The 13,742-nt window shown below is 50.1% G+C and overlaps 2 protein-coding genes across 11 annotated transcripts in view; one reads left to right on the top strand and one right to left on the bottom strand.

The window, feature by feature from the left end:
• The window catches only part of ZNF84 (zinc finger protein 84), a 270,997-nt gene that overhangs the window by 166,527 nt on the left and 90,728 nt on the right, over positions 1-13,742 (bottom strand). The window lies entirely within an intron of this gene.
• Positions 1-13,742, top strand: part of CHFR (checkpoint with forkhead and ring finger domains) — a 34,704-nt gene that overhangs the window by 4,721 nt on the left and 16,241 nt on the right. For 8 of the 10 annotated variants that reach the window (XM_050747764.1, XM_050747763.1, XM_050747771.1 and 5 more), the window contains exons 4-8: positions 3,576-3,685; positions 5,180-5,239; positions 5,786-6,007; positions 8,385-8,552; positions 12,540-12,699. In XM_050747764.1, the coding sequence (XP_050603721.1) occupies positions 3,576-3,685; positions 5,180-5,239; positions 5,786-6,007; positions 8,385-8,552; positions 12,540-12,699 (720 nt within the window). The remainder of the gene's footprint in view (positions 1-3,575; positions 3,686-5,179; positions 5,240-5,785; positions 6,008-8,384; positions 8,553-12,539; positions 12,700-13,742) is intronic. The other 2 variants (XM_050747765.1, XM_050747766.1) reach the window with 2 other exon arrangements.

Raw genomic sequence — 13,742 nt, 5'->3', positions numbered from 1 at the left:
TGCTCGTAATTTTTAGTTCTTGCAAGCCTATTCAGGTTTGATTTCTTTCCCTCAAATCCAAAAATCGTTTTTTAAAACTAATAAATTCTCGTTCTTGTACAACTTAAGTACAGATTGAGTATCTGAAATGATTGGGACTAGAGTGTTTAGATTTTGAATTTTTTCAGATTTTAGAATATTTGCATTATAATTACCAATTGAGCGTGTCTGATTCAAAATTCTGAAATGCTCCAGTGGGTATTTTTTGAGTGTCTTATTGGTGCTCAAAAAGTTTAGGACTTCAGATATCTGATTAAGGACATTCAGCTTAGGGATATTCAACTTAGAAAGTGGAAAGCTTTCCAAAATCCCGTTCATACATTAGAAATACATGTGCAGGTGGCCGGGCGCGGTGGCTCAAGCCTGTAATCCCAGCACTTTGGGAGGCCGGGACGGGCGGATCACAAGGTCAGGAGATCGAGACCATCCTGGCGAACACGGTGAAACCCCGTCTCTACTAAAAAATACAAAAAACTAGCCGGGCGAGGCGGCGGGCGCCTGTAGTCCCAGCTACTCGGGAGGCTGGGGCAGGAGAATGGCGTAAACCCGGGAGGCGGAGCTTGCAGTGAGCTGAGATCCGGCCACTGCACTCCAGCCTGGGCGACAGAGCAAGACTCCGTCTCAAAAAAAAAAAAAAGAAATACATGTGCAGGTATATATATTTTGCATTAATGCGATTACGCTACGCATACTGTTGTAGCGTCAGCTTTTTTCTTCTTCTTTTTTTTTTTTTGAGATGGAGTTTCACTCTGTCACAGGCTGGAGTGCAGTGGTGCAATCTCGGCTCACTGCAGCCTCCACGTCCCAAGTTCCAGTGATTCTCCTGCCTCAGCCTCCCGTGTGGCTGGCATTATAGGCATGCACTACCACACCCAGCTAATTTTTTTGTGTTTTTAGTAGAGACGGGATTTCACCGTGTTGGCCAGGCTGGTCTCAAACTCCTGATCTCAGGTGATGCGCCTCCAAAGTGCTGGGATTACAGGCATGAGCCACTGCGCCCGGCACTCACGCCTGTAATCCCAGCACTTTGGGAGGCCGAGGGGAGTGGATTGAGAGCTTTTTTCACTTACAGTGTTGTGTGGAGCGCTTCACATGTCCCTGCGTCTGCATCTATCTCATCTTCTTGTCATTTTAGGATAGTTTCTTTGTCACTTCCCTTATTGGTGGACATTTATTGTTTTGACTTTTTCTTACTATAAATAACACTGCAGTGACTCTTTCCCAAACTCTGCTTTCATGTCTGTTTTCTTGGGATGATTCTTGAAAGGGAAACCTGTGTCAGTGTCACTCAGAATGTGCCTATTCCGTTTTTTTTTCTTTTTTGAGATGGAGTTTCGCTCTGTAGCTCAGGCTGGAGTGCAGTTGGTGTGATCTCGACTCACTGCAACCTCTGCCACCCGGATTCAAGCGATTCTTCTGCCTCAGCTTCCTGAGTAACTGGGATTACAGGTGCACGCCACCACGCCCGGCTCAGATGGGGTTTCACCATGCTGGCCAGGCTGGACTTGAGCTCCTGGCCTCAGGTGATCCACCTGCCTCAGCCTCCCCACGTGCTGGGATTGCAAGCGTGAGCTCCCACACCCAGCCAGAATGTGCGTCTTTTAGATCTGCTGCAAGTGGCAGGCCGTCTTCTAGCAGCGTGTGGAGAGTGTGCTGTTCTCATGGCAGGGTTGGCAGGTGGTCGTCTAGCAGCATGTAGAAGAGTGTGCCACGTTCTTGGCAGAGGTGGGCTGGAGGGGAGGGTTGCTCAAGCAGAAGGAACCACATGTATGGGGGCCCCCGAGCATGAGCAGGGCCATGTGGTCAGAGCATGTGGTGAGCAGCAGAGTCGCACGAGGGAGCTTGGGCTTTAGCCTGAGAGCAGTGAGGAGTCATTGAAGGGGCGTAAGTGGAGGAGTGAAATAATCAGATTTTTGTTTGGAAAGAGCAGGAGGATGAGTGATGACTGCAGTCGCCCCTCGGCATCTGGGGGGATTGGTTCCAGCGCCCCTGCATGCACCCAAATCCGTGCGCACTCCAGCCTCGTAGCCAGCCCTGCAGAGCATGAGGACACAGAAAGTCAGTCCAGCTCCAGCCCCCTGCATGCACCCAAAATCCATGCGCACTCCAGCCTTGTAGCCAGCCCTGCAGAGCATGAGAACACTAAGTCATTCCAGCTCCAGTGCCCTGATGCACCCAAATCTGTGTGTACTCGCGCCCCGTAGCCAGCCCTGTGGAGCACGAGGACACAGAAAGTCAGTCCAGCATGTGTGTGGGGTTCACTCCCTCTCATTGAAAAGAACCCATGTATAAGTGCACCTGCACCTGTCATTGAAAAGAACCCCTGTATAAGTGCACCTGCAGCTGTTATTGAAAAGAACCCATGTATATATGCACCTGCACCTGTCATTGAAAAGAATCCGTGTATAAGTGCACCTGCACCTGTCATTGAAAAGAATCCGTGTATAAGTGCACCTGCACAGCTCAAAACCGCATCTTCCAGGGTCAGCTTTGTACTGCAACAGCAGAACTCAGGCACACACAGCCACTGCCTGGTTTTGAAGGTTTTACAGGGAGATGGCCATGGCAGTTCATTTGCTTACTGTCTGCATTTGCTTTCCTGCTACAGACGGCAGAGCTGAGTAGTGGCAGTGGTGACCAGGTGACCAGGTGATGGCAAAACCTACACTGTTTACCCTCTGTTTACAGAAATCGTTTGCCACTCCCATACCTCAGCAAACTGGTGGTCACTCGGATGTGAATTCTGTCCACTGCTGGGGCCTCAGGAGTGAGGCTGCAGAGCTGAGGCCCGTGTGGTTTGGCTGAAATCAATCGTTTTGTTTGGTTGCCGTTTTGTGTGTCGGGTGTGCTGTGCTCTTGGACCTTCGTCACCTGACCAACACCTGATTTCCCATCAGGTCTCTGCTCAGAGGTCCCCAGGAGGCACTTCCTGCCCCACCAACTTAGCCTCCTCCTGTCTGTCCCTGGGTCAGCAGCATCTGAATTGGCCTCTCCCAGGGCAGAGCTCCTCGAGGGGTTTGGCAGCCAGACCACAGGCTCTGAGCGCAGGGCCGTGTCCTGCAGCTAATGGCCCGGCATTTATTCCGCTTCTGCCCAGAGCCAGTCTCTTGGGAGGGATCAGTACTTATTGGAGGCATGAGCTCCCCGGGGTTGTGACGGCTGCAGGGAACGGAACTGTGGATAGTGCAAGTCCAGCTCAGGGGAGGCTGGAGGTGGAAGCACCACACTGCAGGCGAGGCCTCCGGGTCCAGTAGGAGGCAAACAGGAGAGAACCTAGGCCTGCAGCAGCAGAGCTGCCCAGCACGTGAGGAGGTGTGGTGACTGGTTAGGCTGTCAGTCAGGGAGAAGTGGGTGAGCCATTTCTCGAGAGAATGGTGAGGGGTGCACGGATGTGTGCGACGTTACATATTTATGCCGTTCCTACAAGTATTCCCAGAATGGTCATACTGAGCTGCTTTGCTGATGGTGCTAGAAAAAAAATCTCGTAACTCCAAGTTACTTTAAGTAGAATAAATTGTGTTTTTGTTTTTTTACAGCACCAACGGAACAGTGATTAACAAGCTGAAAGTTGTTAAGAAGCAGACGTGCCCTTTACAGAGTGGGGATGTCATCTACTTGGTGTACAGGAAGAATGAACCGGAACACAGTAAGAGAGAGGAAGGCTTGCCAGGGTCAGACGCACACAGGGGTGCACTCGAGGGCGCGCTCTGAACGTTCCTTCTGGCTACACCGCTTCCCGTAGGAACGTTCCTCCCAGCTACACCCCCTTTCTTGCTCACGTGGGTTCCTGTTGTGAATAGTGTCTGTTGAGGAGTGGGAGTGTCGATTTTGCAGCCTGAGTCCAGCCATTCCTCAGGAATACCACCGTGGCCTTGAGCAGCCAATCCCAACGTGGCAGCCAGGGAGAAACTCACGGGGATGGCTTAGGTTCTACAGGAGAAGAACTTGAGTTACGGGGATAAAACCTAGGACCAGGGGTCTGGAGGCCACTGATGGCTCTGCTTTTGGAGACCTTACAAGAAACATCAAAGGTTAGACTGGATTCCAGTAAGTTTTTTCAGCTCCAGAAGTCTGCGTTTTGGTTTTGTGGAAGGACGGTATAGGACAAGGAAAGTGATGGGAGTCCTTCCAAGGTCACCCCTGAAATCCTTTTTTTTTTTTTTTTTGAGATGGAGTTTTGCTCTTGTTGCCCAGGCTGGAGTGTAATGGCGTGATCTCAGCTCACTGCAATCTCCACCTGCTGGGTTCAAGCCATTCTCCTGCCTCAGCCTCCCAAGTAGCTGGGATTACAGGTGCCCGCCACCACGCCTGGCTCATTTTTGTATTTTTAGTAGAGATGCGGTTTTGCCCTGCTGGACAGGCTGGTCTCAAACTCCTGACCTCAGGTGATCCACCCACCTCAGCCTCCCAAAGTGCTGGGATTACAGGCGTGAGCCACCACACCCGGCCAGTACTTATTTAATTTTTTTTTTGAGACAGAGTCTCACTCTGCTATGTTGCCCAGGCTGTAGTGCAGCAGCGTGATCTTGGCTCACTGCAGCCTCCACCTCCTGGGTTCAAGCGATTCTCCTGCCTCAGCCTCCCAGGTAGCTGGGATTACAGGCATACGCCACCACACCTGGCTAATTTTTGTATTTTTAGTAGAGACAGGGTTTCGCCATGTTGGCCAGGCTGGTCTCGAACTCCTGACCTCAGGTGATCTGCCTGCCTCGGCCTCCCAAAGTGCTGGGATTACAGATAAGAGCCACTGCACCTGGCCACCCCTGAAATACCTAAAGACCACAGTGGTGAGGAAGAATGGGGCAAATATGTCTTAGGCATCTTCAGTATAAACTTAACCAGCCCCTGCCACACAGAAGGCTCTTGTATCTGCTCCTTTGTGTAGTTTGAAGTTATAAGTGAGACGTAGATTCTTCACCTTCTGCCTCCTGATGCCATTTTTCCCCGAGGCTTATGTCTTTTGAGTTGGAAAAGATGTTTTAGATTACTTCTTTTAAAAACTCTTGAACTGATGAATTTGTTATTAGCTGATGAGTCAAAATAATCAACAAAAACAAATGGACTGGAGAACAGAGAGAAAAATGAGTTCTCAGTTTGCACAGGGGCCACCACGTTTCTGATTTGATTAATTTTCTTTTAGACGTGGCATACCTCTATGAATCTTTAAATGAAAAGCAAGGCATGACACAAGAATCCTTTGGTAAGTAAGATTATAGCAAAGAAGCGGATGCATATTAGGAGTTGTAGCATTCCTTTTTTTTTTTGAGATGGAATCTCGCTCTGTCGCCAGGCTGGAGTGCAGTGGTGCGATCTCAGCTCACTGCAACCTCCGCCTTCTGGGTTCAAGCGATTTCCCTGCCTCAGCCTCCAGTTTTTTTTTTGAGATGAAGTTTTGCTCTTGTTGCCCAGGCTGGAGTGCAGTGGTACAATCTTGGCTCACTGCAACCTCCACCTGCCGGGTTCAAGAGATTCTCCTGCCTCAACCTCCCGAGTAGCTGGGATTATGGGTTGCACCACCACACCCGGCTGATTTTTATATTTTTAGTAGAGATGGGGTTTCACCATGTTGGTCAGGCTGGTCTCGAACTCCTGACCTCAGGTGCCTTGGCTTCCGAAAGTGCTGGGATTACGGGCGTGAGCCACCGTGCCTGGCCTTGGGGCTGTTGCATTCTTAAGAGCGTTTCAATCCCTAGAGTGTCTCCCTGAGCCCTGGATGTGTGCTCCTTCTGCTCCTTTTGGGTTACAGAAGCTAACAAGGAAAATGTGTTCCATGGGACCAAAGATGCCTCAGGTGCAGGTGTAGGTGCAGGGCCAGGGGCCGATCCCCGGCTCCCTCCGTTGTCGCCCACCGCTCAGGTGTGCTTTGAGGAACCACAGCCATCAACGTCGACGTCAGACCTCTTCCCCACAGCCTTGGCCTCTTCCACGGAGCCGCCTCCTGCAGGGCGAGAGCATTCCTCCAGTTGCGGTGAGGTGACATCTCATGAGGTCTTGGTGCTGGTTGCATAGTTTTTGTTCACTACTCTTTGCGTGTGTTGTTACAGAGACAGATAAGCGACTGAGGACTGGCATGAGGTTCTCAGTAGTAAGATTTCTGTAGGAGTCAATATTGACTGTGTTGTTCCTTTTACTTCCCAAGAGAAGTGAAGATCAGGGACTCTAGTACCATGGTGTATTTTACAGTTTCATTGAGATTATAATTCACATACCATAAAAGTCATCCAGCTAAAGCGTACATTTCAGTGGATTTTAGTACATCACAAGGTTGTGGGACCGTCACCACTCGTTGACACCAAAAGGAAACCGGTGCCCATCAGCAGTCACTCTGCGTGTCCTCTTCCCCGTGGCCCCTGGCAGCTGTGTGTGCTTTTGGCCTCTGGATTTTTCTGTTCTAGACACTTCACAGACATGGAATCATGCGTGGTCTATTGTGACTGGGCTCTTTTTTCTATTGCTGAGACGGAGTCTCGCTCTGTCTCCCAGGCTGGAGTGCAGTGGCGCGATCTCGGCTCACTATAAGCTCCGCCTCCTAGGTTCACACCATTCTCCTGCCTCAGCCTCCCAAGTAGCTGGGACTACAGGCACCCGCCACCACGCCCGGCTAGTTTTTTGTATTTTTAGTAGAGATGGGGTTTCACCGTGTCAGCCAGGATGGTCTCGATCTCCTGACCTCGTGATCCACCCACCTCAGCCTCCCAAAGTGCTGGGGTTACAGGCATGAGCCACTGCTCCCAGCCGTGACTGGCTCTTTTCACTTAGCATGATGTTTTCAGAGTTCATCAAGAAGAGAATGTTATTTAAAACCAGTTTTGGCCAGGCGCGGTGGCTCACACCTGTAATCCCAGCACTTTGGGAGGCCAAGGCGGGCGGATCACAAGGTCACGAGATCGAGACCATCCTGGGTAACATGGTGAAAGCCCGTCTCTATTAAAAATACAACAAATTGGCCGGGCGCAGTGGCTCACGCCTGTAATCCCAGCACTTTGGGAGGCCGAGGCGGGTGGATCACGAGGTCAGGAGATCGAGACCATCCTGGCTGACACGGTGAAACCCCGTCTCTACTAAAAATGCAAAAAATTAGCCAGGCGAGGCGGCGGGCGCCTGTAGTCCCAGCTACTCGGGAGGCTGAGGCAGGGGAATGGCGTGAACCCGGGAGGCGGAGCTTGCAGTGAGCCGAGATAGCGCCATTGCACTCCAGCCTCGGCAACTAAGCGAGACTCTGTCTCAAAAAAAAAAAAAAAATACAACAAATTAACTGGGCATGGTGGCGGGCGCCTGTAGTCCCAGCTACTCAGGAGGTTGAGGCAGGAGAGTGGCGTGAACCCAGGAGGCGGAGGTTGCAGTGAGCCAAGATTGCACCACTGCACTCTAGCCTGGGCGACAGAGCAAGACTGCATCTCAAAAAAAACAGGTCTCGCTCTGTTGCCCAGGTGGGGAGAGTGGCGTGATCATAGCTCACTGTAACCTTGACCTCCTGGGCTCAAGTGATCCTCCCACCTCAGCCTCCTGAGTAGCTGGGACCACAGGCTCGTACTGTCACGCATAGTTAATTTTTTCTTTTTTGTATTTTTTGTAGAGATGGGGTCTTACTTTGTTGCCCAGGCTGGTCTCAAACTCCTGGGATCAAGTGATCCTCCCACCTTGGCCTCCCAAAGTATTGGGATTACAGGTGTGAGCCCCATGCCCGGCCTCTGACCTCTATTTTTTATTTTTATTTTTTTCCCCAGAAGGAGTTTCACTCTTGTTGCCCAGACTGGAGTGCAGTGCCACGATCTCGGCTCACTGCAGCCTCCGCCTCCCGGGTTCAAGCAATTCTCCTGCCTTAGCCTCTTGAGTAGCTGGGATTACAGGTGCCCGCCACCATGCCTGGCTAATTTTTCGTATTTTTAGTAGAGATGGGGTTTCACCATGTCACCATGTTGGCCAGGCTGGTCTCGACCTGACCTCGGGTGATCCACTTGCTTCAGCCTCCCAAAGTGCTGGGATTACAAGTGTGAGCCACCGCACCGGGCCCAAACCTCTATTTTAACACAGTTTACGACACGGTGTGCATCATATGACCACAAATATGTGGATTTACCCTGAGTTAGACTTGTCGCGCGAGGGCTAAACCTGGTCAAAGACATTTCCGCATTTGTTCTCTGCGAATGCGCTTCTTGCCCCCAGCTCCACCCCACACAGAGATGGGCACAAATACAGTGAAGATCTGAGTTGAGTGAGCACACACTCCTGGTAAGCATCTTAGGTTGCCAGCTGCACTGGGTTCCAGTCAGTGATACCCTACCTTCGTGGTTCTCTCCTGAGCTGGATGGATCAGCACTTGTCTTGTTTGATTCCTCTCACAGAGTCTGGGGATGGTGGCATCTCCCCTAAAGGATGTGGTCCCTCCGTGGCAAGTGATAAAATCTCCAGCTTTGCCTCAGCTCTCCCAGACAGAAAGCCTGCATCCTTTTCGTCATTGGAACCCCAGGATCAGGAGGATTTGGAGCCCGTGAAGAAGAAAATGAAAGGAGGTTAGTATCTGGTTGTGTGTGTCCTCTGCCCTATCGTGAGCTCCCGGGGTGTGCAGGGGCCGCTGCCGTGCTCTGTGCTGTGGGGCGTTGCTTCCTGCAGGGGCACATGGACCCTGCCTCAGGTTGATGCCTGTGAACACCTCTGGCATTTTCATTCAGAAAACCTGGGCCTGTTTTTTGTGGTTTGCATAATCCCGATAGCACTGTGGTTTACTACAGGCTATTCTCTTGGTCTGGAAATAGTCCGTTCTGAGTTGCAGAATTAATCTGAAAGTCCTCCTTCCTGGCCAGGTGCAGTAGTTCATACCTGTAATCCTAACACTGGGAGACCAAGGCAGGAGAATCTCTTGAGGTCAGGTGATCAAGACCAGCCTGGGCAACAGAGCAAGACTTGGTCTCTAAAAATAAAAATCAAGCCAGACGTCGTGGCTCATGCCTGTAATCCCAGCACTTTGGGAGGCCAAGGCGGGCAGATCACCTGAGGTCAGGAGTTCTAGACCAGCATGGCCAACATGGTGAAACCCCGTCTCTGCTAAAAATGCAAAAATTAGCTGGGTGTGGCAGCTCATGCCTGTAATCCCAGCTACTTGAAAGGCTGAAGCAGGAGAATTGCTTGAACCCAGCAGGTGGAGGTTGTGGTGAGCCAAGACTGTGCCATTGCTCTGCAGCCAGGGCAACAAGAGCAAAACTCTGTCTCAAAATAAATAAAAATCAAAAAAGAAAGTCCTCTGTCCTGGTAGGACAATAATTTCTAAAAATGTAGCTTAAATCTTCACATTCACAGGTTGTCTGACACGTGGAGTTGATTGGCATGGGGAAGGTGTGGAAAGGATCAGCAACAGTTTTTTTTTTTTTTTTTTTTTTTTTTTTTTTTTTTTTTGAGACGGAGTCTTGCTCTGTCACCCAGGCTGGAGTGCAGTGGCCGGATCTCAGCTCACTGCAAGCTCCGCCTCCCGGGTTTACGCCATTCTCCTGCCTCAGCCTCCCGAGTAGCTGGGACTACAGGCGCCCGCCACCTCGCCCGGCTATTTTTTTGTATTTTTTAGTAGAGACGGGGTTTCACCGTGTTAGCCGGGATCGTCTCTCGATCTCCTGACCTCGAGGATCAGCAACAGTTACATAGGAAAAATAAGCACAGGAGTGAGGAAATTTTATTTTTTATTTTTATTTATTTATTTATTTTTTTGTTTTTTTGAGACGGAGTCTTTGTCGCCCAGGCTGGAGTGCAATGGCGTCAACTCGGCTCACTACAAGCTCCGCTTCCTGGGTTTACGCCATTCTCCTGCCTCAGCCTCCTGAGTAGCCGGGACTACAGGCGCCCGCCACCTCGCCCGGCTGGTTTTTTGTACTTTTAGTAGAGACGGGGTTTCACCGTGTCAGCCAGGATGGTCTCGATCTCCTGACCTTGTGATCCGCCCGTCTCGGCCTCCCAAAGTGCTGGGATTACAGGCGTGAGCCACCGCGCCCGGCCAGGAAATTTTAATTCTAGCAAACATGAAAAATTGTGTAAGTCCTACAACAATCTAGTACACTACTTGGCTCAGCAGTGAATACTTGCATAAGCAGAATACAAATACAATATCATGAACTAATGGTTGTGTTAACATAATGTTGGTGGGGGGGTCTCAGTTCAGAGTTTTACTCTATGTTAATAGATGTCAGGGATGATGTCTAAAATTGATAAATCAACATGTACCATGATAACTTAGAAACACAGAGGTAAATACCAGAAGAAACAGCTCAAAGACATGAAAGTAGTTTTCCTCCAAGGAGGGAAATCAGGTGAGGAGCGGCTGAGGCAGAAGGTGACTGCCTTTGTTTTCTTCTAAATATATTATCTATACATTTTTTTTTTTTTTTTTTCCTTTGAGACGGAGTCTCGCTCTGTAGCCCAGGCTGGAGTGCAGTGGCCGGATCTCAGCTCACTGCAAGCTCCGCCTCCCGGGTTCACGCCATTCTCCTGCCTCAGCCTCCCGAGTAGCTGGGACTACAGGCGCTGCCACCTCGCCCGGCTATTTTTTGTATTTCTTAGTAGAGACGGGGTTTCACCGTGTTAGCCAGGATGGTCTCGATCTCCTGACCTCGTGATCCGCCCGTCTCGGCCTCCCAAAGTGCTGGGATTACAGGCTTGAGCCACCGCGCCCGGCCATCTATACATTTTTTTAAGAGACAAGATCTTGCTTTGTCATCCAGGCCAGAGCGCAGCGGCTCAGTCTTGGTTCACTGCAGCCTCCGCCTCCTGGGCTCAGAGAGTCCTCCCACCTCAGCCTTCCGAGTAGCTGGGACCGCAGGTGCGTGCTACCATACCCGGCTAATTTTTTTTTTTTTTTTTTTTTTTTTTTTGTAGAGATGGGGTTTCATTATATTGCCCAGGCTGGTCTCGAACTCCTGGGCTCAAGTGATCTCCCTGCCTCAGCCTCCCAAAGTGCTGGGATTACAGCTGTGAGCCATTGCATCTGGCTTCTTGTAAATATTTGGCTTTTTAAATTGTGTGCAGTTTATTTAATTAAAAATAAAAATTAATTGATGATTACCAACATCTCAGCATTATAGAAAAATGAAGACACACCCGAAGAGGGTCAGGCGCGATGGCTCACGCCTGTTACCCCAGCACTTTGGGAGGCCGAGGCAGGCAGATCACGAGGTCAGGAGATCAAGACCATCCTGGTAACACAGTGAAACCCCGTCTCTACTAAAATACAAAAAATTAGCCAGGCGTGGCGGCGGGCGCCTGTGGTCCCAGCTACTCGGGAGGCTGAGGCAGGAGAATGGCGTGAACCCGGGAGGTGGAGCTTGCAGTGAGCTGAGATCCGGCCACTGACTCCAGCCTGGGCGACAGAGTGAGAGACTGTCTCAAAAAAAAAAGTTAAAGAAAACTCAAGATGTTACCTTCTTCTCAACTCCAATGACATTGAAATTGCTAAGCAATTAAACCACACAAAACTGTTCGTATGCTTGTTTCAAGTAAAGAAATCAACAACACATTTTTGAGACTCCATCTCAAAAAAAAAAAAGACAAAAAAACACACCAGAAGAAAAAAATATGTGAGCTGCTGTTGACATCCTCAGTCTCTGTTTTCAGCCTTTTCCTCTGTGACACAAACGAGTCCCAGTTTGTGTTTAAACAAAGTGACATCATACACCCTGACAGCCGGCCTTCAACACTGACTCACATCCTGAATGTCTTTTTTAATGTTATTAACCATGTCTCTAAAACAAAACTTAAACCTATTGGAATATGAGATTTATTTTGGACCTTCTGAAAAATACCCTATTTATTTAATTATTATTTTTTTAAGACAGTGTCTCACTCTGTTGCCCAGGCTGGATTGCAGTGGCACAATCTTGACTCACTGCAACCTCTGCCTCCCAGGTTTAAGTGATTTCCGGCTAATTTTTGTATTTTCAGCAGAGACGGGTTTTCCCTGTGTCAGCCAGGCTGGTGTCAGACCGCCTCGGCCTCTCAAGGTGCTGGGATTACAGGCGTGAGCCACCTCGCCCAGCCAAAGATGCGCTTTGGAAATACAAAGATAAGGCAAGGCCTCTGTGTTTTCTGCTTCTGGTTCTGAACATCTGTGGCCTGGAGATTTTCTCTTTCTACAGGTGAAGATGTTTGTCAGCTCAAAAGACTGCATGTGCCAGGCTCGGTGGCTCACGCCTGTAATCCCAGCACTTTGGGAGGCCGAGGCGGGTGGATCACGAGGTCAGGAGATCGAGACCATCCTGGCTAACACGGTGAAACCCCGTCTCTACTAAAAATGCAAAAAATTAGTGGGGCGTGGTGGCGGGCACCTGTAGTCCCAGCTACTTGGGAGGCTGTGGCAGGAGAATGGCGTGAACCTGGAAGGTGGAGCTTGTCGTGAGCCGAGATCGCGCCACTGCAGTCCAGCCTGGGCAACAGAGCAAGACTCCGTTTCAAGAAAAAAAAAAACGACTGCATGTATTTCCTCGGTTACGACAGTCAGAACACATCCCTTTCTCTTGTAGACGGGGACCTTGACCTGAACCTGCAGTTGTTGGTCGCACAACCGCGTAGAAACGCCCAAACCGTCCAGGAGGACGTCAGAGCAGCGACTGGGAAGCCAGACAAGATGGAGGAGACGCTGACATGCATCATCTGCCAGGACCTGCTACACGACTGCGTGAGGTGCGACTGCGTTCACCCTTGGCTCATGGAACATGGCACTGCAGGTTCCTCATCCAGTGTGGGGCGGGGCTGAGCATGAAACAAGCCTCCAGGTTCTGTTTGGCCTGGCATCTGCTGAGGTTACCATTTTCTTTTTCTTTTTTAGACAAGGTCTGGCTCTGTCACCCAGGTAAGAGTGGGCGCTATCTCAGCCCACTGCAACCTCTCCCTACCAGGCTTGAGCGGTTCTCCCACCTCAGCCTCCTCAGTAGCTGGGACTACAGGTGCACACCACTATGCCTGGCTGACTTTTTTTTTTAATGTTCTGATTTTATTGTTATTTATGTATTTATTTTTTATTCCTTTTTTTTTTTTTTTAGATGGAGTCTTGCTCTGTCACCAGGCTGAAGTGCAGTGGCACGATCTTGGCTCACTGCAACCTCAGATTCCCAGGTTCAGACGATTCTTCTGCCTCAGCCTCCTGAGCAGCTGGGACTGCAGGCGTGTGCCACCAGGCTAATTTTTTTGTATTTTTTGTATTTTTTAGTAGAGCAGAGTTTCACCATATTGGCCAGGCTGGTCTTGAACTCCTGACTTCAGGTGATCCGCCCACCTTCGCCTCCCAAAGTACTGGAATTATAGGCGTGAGCCACTGCTCCCAGCCACCCTGCTGATTTTTGTATTTTTGTAGAGGCAGGGTTGCGCCATGTAGCCCAGGCTGGTTTTTTGTTTTTGTTTTTGTTTTGGAGTTGGAGTCTCGCTCTGTCACCCAGGCTGGAGTGCAGTGGCATGATCTCAGCTCACTGCAATCTCCACCTCCCGTGTTCAAGTGATTCTCCTGCCTCAGCCTCTCAAGTAGCATGCGTGCGCCACCACGCCTGGCTAATTTTTTTGTATTTTTAGTAGAGACGGGGGTTTCACCATGTTAACCAGGCTGTTCTCGAACTCCTGAACTCAGGTAATCTGCCCGCCTTGGCCTCCCAAAGTGTTGGGATTACAGACGTGGGCCACCGTGCATGGCCACCACTTGCATTTTAGTTGTGGCGCCAACAGGGAGGAAACCT

The sequence above is a fragment of the Macaca thibetana genome, chromosome 11 (assembly GCF_024542745.1).
Source record: "Macaca thibetana thibetana isolate TM-01 chromosome 11, ASM2454274v1, whole genome shotgun sequence".
In the NCBI taxonomy this organism is placed as follows: domain Eukaryota; kingdom Metazoa; phylum Chordata; class Mammalia; order Primates; family Cercopithecidae; genus Macaca; species Macaca thibetana.
Note: the sequence above shows the minus strand (reverse complement) of the source record. Positions and strands in the feature narration are given on the sequence as shown.